Source organism: Takifugu rubripes, chromosome 6, assembly GCF_901000725.2.
Source record: "Takifugu rubripes chromosome 6, fTakRub1.2, whole genome shotgun sequence".
NCBI classification, from domain to species: Eukaryota; Metazoa; Chordata; class Actinopteri; order Tetraodontiformes; family Tetraodontidae; genus Takifugu; species Takifugu rubripes.
Window position 1 is genome coordinate 4,196,481 of NC_042290.1, and position 6,937 is coordinate 4,203,417.

Consider the following 6,937-nt stretch of genomic DNA (forward strand, 5'->3'; position numbering starts at 1 on the left):
TGACGTAATGATCATATCAAAAAACAGTGCTCTGACCTGCGACCTCTTCAGGAACAGCAAATACTCCTAATAACAAACATAGAGAAGTCTAATTTACATTTAATTTATACAGTTTGTGGATTTACCATCGCTCCATGTGGAGCTCTACACATGCTAGCACACGTAACAGGGCAATTTTGTTTGATGGGTCATTGGGAGCGTTTATATTTCCCCTTATGTATCAGCCATTAAAGCAGCGCAAAACATGGCTGACCCCAGCTCAGCTCTCCCTTCGCTACCTGCCTACAAAACAGGAAATCTCTTCCGTATTTTAGTTTTGTAGAAGCTTTACCTCATTATAGAGCGATATAGAACAGGAACAATTAAAGAAACCACAATTTGACGGTTCGAACGTGTGTTGTTCCATTACCCGCTAAATTGATTCCTGAGTACATAAGCTCCCAAGAGACCGTCGCAAAGAAATTCTACGCATCAACATCCTTCCACTCACCTTTCGATTATGTTCATATCCACAGATGTTAACATTTCAACAGATGTGCAGGGCTGTATATGCCGGTTCTGAGCCCGTACGCCTGCAGCTGGGAAGTCACCCTCCCGGGATGCGCTGTCTGTAAACAAACTGGTGAGGCTTAGCTTCACGCCCCCGCAGTCACGTCCATGCACTCTGCTCTGTTGAAAACCTGAGTGGTGGGTGCTGTCACCGAAGCTCACCCAGCAACATCTGCGCCAACATCCTCGGCGCTCTGCAGCTGCACGCGGCTGAAAGACAGCCACATGGGGACAGTCAGGCGGCCACGTAGACAAGCAAACGCATCAATATGCATGCTGGGTTAGCCCGGGGCACATTGTTATAGTTTCATCTAATTGAGGGCTGTCAACTTAATATGTGGGTTTACGATTTTCTGTATACAAGCTCTTCAAAACACGTTCTGCCGATGAATACAAACACAGCATCCCCTGTTAATATAGGTTCTACACCATATGTGCATATTTATACGCATTAATGTTTACTCTAGTGCTCTGTTTGGTACCAAACAAAGTCGTCTTTGATTCCAACTGTTAAATTCCAACCTTTTCCCTTTTGTAGATGTTTTCAATTTAGGTTGGAGAGCAACTTTGCTAAATTAGCTATTACCCAAATTAGCAGTTAGCTTTTTTCTTTTGCCATATTTAAATGACTTCCCTTTTGCTTCAAGCACATCACACAAAAGCAAATGGAAAGACTAGACTGGAATTTTGAAAAAGCTTTCATCAGTTTCAATCCGTTTCATGCTGCATTCCATCTTTCCATCATCAGGAGTTGGAGCTATTCTCGCACCTGTCGTTGTATAGCCCTTGTGAGCCCTTGTTAGCACAGCCTGTGATGTACCACATTAAAATTAAAAATTACACCAATAATACAGCAGCTTCTACATAAGTCAAGTTCTGAATTCGATACTTGAGAATACTTGAAAATTTAAGTAGGTAATCCGACTTTGGGGCGTGTCTCGGGTAGTACAAATGGAACACATTATAAATCCAGAGTCCTCAGGAATGTAGAAGTGCTCCATAACAAGATGGGAGGTATGAGCCCTTGCAATGTGTTCAGAGCCTGCCTCAGGCTCTCCTCCCAATTTGGACAACACTCCAAATTATTTTCCAGGAAGAATCCTGGACAGCCTCAGTCGCCTTCTTTCAGCATGAAGAAGGAAATCAACCCTGAGCTCTTCACTGTGTGTTTGGTTGTTTGTATTAAGTGATGTCAATCGATTGGACTTTTCTTCAGGCGATCCATGGATGTGTTCCAAAGACAGGCGCTGACATTTAAGATGTGTTGATGTTTAGGAATTCTAAAATTCTAATGACATGTACACTGTAACACACCTACGGGACTTAGCTTATGATGAGGATGAGACTGTTTTGCTGAGGAATCTGCTGGAACACGGAAAATGAGGGAGTTGCCTCCTCAAAACCCAGGACTCGACCCTATCGAGAAAATTTGGGGTGAGTTGGAAAATAAACTGTTGTCCCTTCAAAGTGGAGCCTCTGACTTGCCTTACAGAGGATGTGAGGGAACATTAGTGGTGAAGACACCAGGAAATATATACGCATTGCATATATATTCAAATATATATGTGAATATTCAAACACAATTGAACTCAATTCGGCAGAGATTTGTTGTGCTCAGAGTAGCTGCCTGCCTATTCCAGAAACATTACACAATGAAATTGTGTTTTGGAGGCTAAAAAAAGGTCTCTGTGGTCAGATCAGTCAGGTGAGAGTCTTGTTTGAACCAAATCCTGGATGTGTTAACGGGGTTAATCTTTAGAGTCAACATCACCCAGCAACGTTCCAACTTACCAGCCATTATTTGCACTACTCCATCTGGGAATGAGCAGCAACATTTTCCTGCATTACTCACTGCTTCCACTTGAAGAACGCCCAATTAACTGTCACATTTTGGGGCAGTTTTGATCACGCTTTTAATTCATTAGTTGAAATTTGCCCAAATCACTGCAACTGCTCACTTTGCAGTCTCAAAAGACAAGATGTGACATGAGTCAGGGGAAGATCATAATGATAAAGAAAATGACAGAGTGGGTGGAAACAGATAAATGTGTAATGCTTAAGAGGTGGAGGTTTATTCGTGGAGTTTTGTAACAATGCTGAACTCTGGGACATTTTAAAATAGAGATTTGGCAGCGAAATACACCATAGAGGAGAAAGAAAAGGTCTTTTTTATGTTTTTAAGCAGCAGTGTTCTCGTCAAGAGGCATAAATTATGAGTGCCCTTTTTGATATTGTTCTACATAATGCTGTGGGAAAATAGGAATATAAGGCCACATTCATGGAGTCTGTTACAGCACTTCTTTTATTGTTCCAAGTGCTTGTCAATACAGCAGCTAGAGACAATCAGAATATTTGGCAGAGGGTTCAGCGGGCACCGTAGTGCCCCTAAACCCCAGAAAGGCATTAGCATTGTGAGCCTGTGGCACAGTTGCTGTCTCCTTAGTTGCTCATGAAAGCATGAAGGCAAAAAGACACAAATCCTAAGAGGGCCCGGATAGCTGTTGCACTGAAGTTTAGAGATGTGGCTTTTTTGACAATGTGAAATTGTTGTAGAAGTCGGGAAATTAATTAAGGTGTTGCCTTTTCTACTTTCTGATTGCTTTCTTTTCTTTTTAAGTGAAATTTAAGAAACGTGTGAATTTGGTGGTGATGCTGTAGCATCTGAGACTCCTACTAGAATAGATTTAAGGATCCAGTGGTTTCCTTTTGAAAATAAAAGTGTGTTGTGTTTGCTCATGTGTGCCCGCTTGGCTTCACATCGGGAATTAGTTAGTTTCTGAGCATTTTAGTTAACTGAAGATAAATGTATGACTGCAACAAGAGCTGGCCTCTCTCCGCTGAAGTGCACGAAGGAATTTGTAACAGCCAAGAGTCCGTGACATGAAGAAGTGATGGAGCTCAGGGATCAGGGAGGTTTTTAAAAAAAAAATCTTTATCCAAATAAACTCTGAACCTGTTTGCATCGGACTAACAGCCGTGTGCGGTGCGACCTGTGTGTGCACCTGTGCGCTTGAAAGGACTCCTTTTTTATTCACAGTGAAAATATTTGCCCGTTATAATTGGAAACGTCTCATATCTGCAGCTCTATTGTCAAAAAAAAACACGAAAACCCCCCCCACTGCAATAGCATCTGTGCACTTACAGCAATAACGCACAAGAGTAGCTGAAATGAGGCATGAAAAAGACGCTTCATTGGACATATAACTTCATATTGTCACATTGATTAGATGCCCATTCAGAGCAGGATGTGTTAATTAGGTGCCTTTGGCAAAACATCTGGAAAGCCACAGATTTTAACCAGTTAGAAAGCCCACTTATCTGTATTTGGAAGTCTGAAGCAAAAGAGTGTTTAAAGACCTACGCTGCCCCTGGGTAGACAACAAGCTACGCTAATATGGACCCTATCATCTGATATTTTCATCATGTTTCTGCTGTATAAGGAGCTAAATTGGGAAATCGGGAGGATCTTGGTGCATCGCCTTCTGGCTGACTGGGGAAGAAAATAATCAACGCACAGTTTGTCTTCTGTCAAGGTGGACGCTCAGTATTCAAGGACCGACACTGTCGCCTCTGTGTGGCCATAGGTCAGACAGGAGATACCATCTGCGGAAGATCACCCCTTCGGAATTGTTATAGTCAAGTCCATAAAGCCCGTCCTTCCCAAATGGTTTCCTAAGTAGTGTCCGTAACGATAAGCATCGGTGAAGATGAAGAGGAAGGGTGGAAGAAGGGCCAATTGCAACGTGAGGAATTAATAAATATTTAACACTGAGGGACACAAAGAGAGGCTTAATGCATTCTTAATGAGCTACCTATGCCTTGCCATTATGGGTGGCTGGTGGATATCAATAGAAACCTTTGTTAATGGAAACTAATGTCGTGACGGCGCAACAGCCCAGAACCCATCTACAGTGTAATACTTCTACATTTCATCTTGAAAGTTGCGGCATCAACCTGTCAGGCCGATGTTAAATCTTTTCTTTTTATTCTTCTATAAAGTGGCTTCGCAGCTGTGCAGCTTTGCGCAAAGAAAAGACTCACGCCGCAGATTGGAGTCCTGCAGATTTGACAGAATCTCCCTTAATGTTGCTTGTTGGGCCTGGGCAGGGTGTCCTGGGTGCTGCTGCATAGCAGTGATGGTAGCGTGAAAGCACAGGAGGTGGAGGTGGAGGTGGAGGTGGAGGTGGAGGTGGAGTGGTGCAGTCTTGGTGAGGGGTTTTAACTGAAAGGAAAATGAGGGAAGTAATCCACTGAGTGCCTATAATGTAATGAGTCAGCCTCACTTAATGGAGTCCATTTGAGGGAGAACAAGGTATGGGGGAAAAGGAAAATGAAGGTGGTTTCTCTGGAGCTAGCTGCATTAATATAAACAAGCTAGTCCAAGAGCCGAAAGGGGAATTTCTGAAAGCCCAGAGCCTGATAGTAGCATGCATCCAGCAGCTTTTTGCATGCATGCAAGACTGTAACTGTGCAATAACAAAAATCAAGGCTACAAACACCATTTCTTAAAGAAAACAACTGATCTAACTGCATCCAGAGATGGCTTCACGCTAACGCTGCATTTTCTCCCTCAAAATGACTCGAGACATAATAGTGGAGGAGCAGTTAGCAGTACGTGAAGTAATTTTGGCCATCTGAAGATCTGGTTACCATCATTGAATGAGATGGTGAAATAATAAATGTGTCAAGCCTGTGAAAGAAGGTCAGTGGGGCTGTAGCACCTGGCCGGATGAGTGTTAGAGGCTGTATTATTGGCGCTGTCAGCGCTGGCATCTTACCGCAGCTCCTGTGGCGAGTGTTACTCATCGCTCGTGTGTACCGATCCGATGATCTCTCACCTCTCCACGCTGTGAAGTTTTAATCCAGGTCAGCCGCTCTCAGAAATTCCACGATTAGCCTCCCGTTTTAAAAATGATTAGCTGTGTGGCGTCAAGTTAAGGGACAGAGCCGCAAATGTCTCACCTGTTGTTTTAGCTTTAGCTGGTTTGGTTTAGCTTCATGTTTCGGGGAAAGGGAGCGCAACAGCAGAACCATCAGCAGATGTGAAGTTGGAATGTTCGCCGTGAGACCAAAGCAGTGGCGACCTGTTTCTTTTTTAATATTAAAGTTTAACTTTTCACATTGCTAAATATCTTCTGACTTTTTGGGCAGTTCATGTGTGTGAAGGTCACTACTTGCACAAGTTCTTTTTTTGTGTTTGGGGTTTTTTTTGGGTGAAGTTAAATGGATTTTTAGGTAGCTGGGGGGGCTCAGGTGGTAACCGTGTGAAGCTGATTACGCACAGTCAGCTGCCAGACGAACAGCCTCAGAGGCTCAGAGACACACAGGCACACAGAAGAGTTGTACCGCATTGAGAAATTCTTTGAAATTTTAGGGTGTTTAAGGGGAAGAAATTCAAAATATCAGAGCGGACTGCAGATGCTGTGCAGATGTTTGCAAAGGTTTTTGTTCATTTGTTCATTTTCCTCACAAGCAAATGAAAGCAGGATAAGCTCAAAATTATATTTGCACATCTGGATCATTTATTTTCGTGGATTTTTAAAGCTTCCTTGTGTTGCAATAACAAATGAATGTTCTCTTTTGTGTCAAAAAGATGCTGTTTTCTGATGCCGGCTTTCTCCTCTTTTCTTCTCTCCTTTCCTTCCCTCATGCTCATCATCTCTCTCCACCGACTCTTCCTCCATGCACCCCCCTTTTCGACCCCATCTACGAACAGGTTCCTCACCAGTTGGGTGCGCTGACCTTCTACCGCTATGAACAGCCTATTGTAGACTACTGCCAGGCCCATCAGCCGCTGCGGCTCAACATGGGCTACGAGGGACCTCCGCAGAGCCTGGAGGGGCTGGAGGACCTGGGACCGTGCGACAGGGGAACTATACAGACAATCGCGCTGCCCGCCGTGCCTCCAGGCGCCAGCATAGGCACTGCCGTGCCGGGGCCTCGTTCTCCACCGCCTCCGCTCAGACCACCTATTGAAGGACCCAGTGGCGGACCTTACGCTCCCCCTGAGCGCACTGGTACGCTCAAATTTGGACGCTAGCAGGCCCCCGACTAGGTGGTCAAAGTGGTGCGCGGGCCTCAGAATAACAATAGCATTGGACTGAAGGGGCAGCAGAGCTGGTTAGTCAATGTGACCTTGTTTTCACAACACGCAAATGCTAACTACAGTACAAAAAAAAAAGATTTGACACATCACTAAGGACCATTTGATTCCTTTTGCCCGGAGCACCTCACGGGAAGGTCCTCGTGACTGACTCACGCTAATGTGGCAATAATTATATCCTTTCTTTCAAATCTGGTGCTCATCCCCAGCACATGCTGAGTCAGGAGAAATGGAAGAACCAAAAAGATAAGAGAAGCGTGAGATTGGTAACATTAAATGTAAATG

At 44.1% G+C, this 6,937-nt stretch overlaps 1 protein-coding gene across 1 annotated transcript in view; it reads left to right on the forward strand.

Moving 5' to 3' along the window:
- LOC101073264 (leucine-rich repeat transmembrane neuronal protein 4) overlaps positions 1–6,589 on the forward strand; it is a 77,391-nt gene extending 70,802 nt beyond the window's left edge. Inside the window, exon 3 of the mRNA XM_029838032.1 lies at positions 6,266–6,589. Within this exon, the coding sequence (XP_029693892.1) occupies positions 6,266–6,589 (324 nt within the window). The remainder of the gene's footprint in view (positions 1–6,265) is intronic.
- The last annotated feature ends 348 nt before the right edge of the window (positions 6,590–6,937 follow it).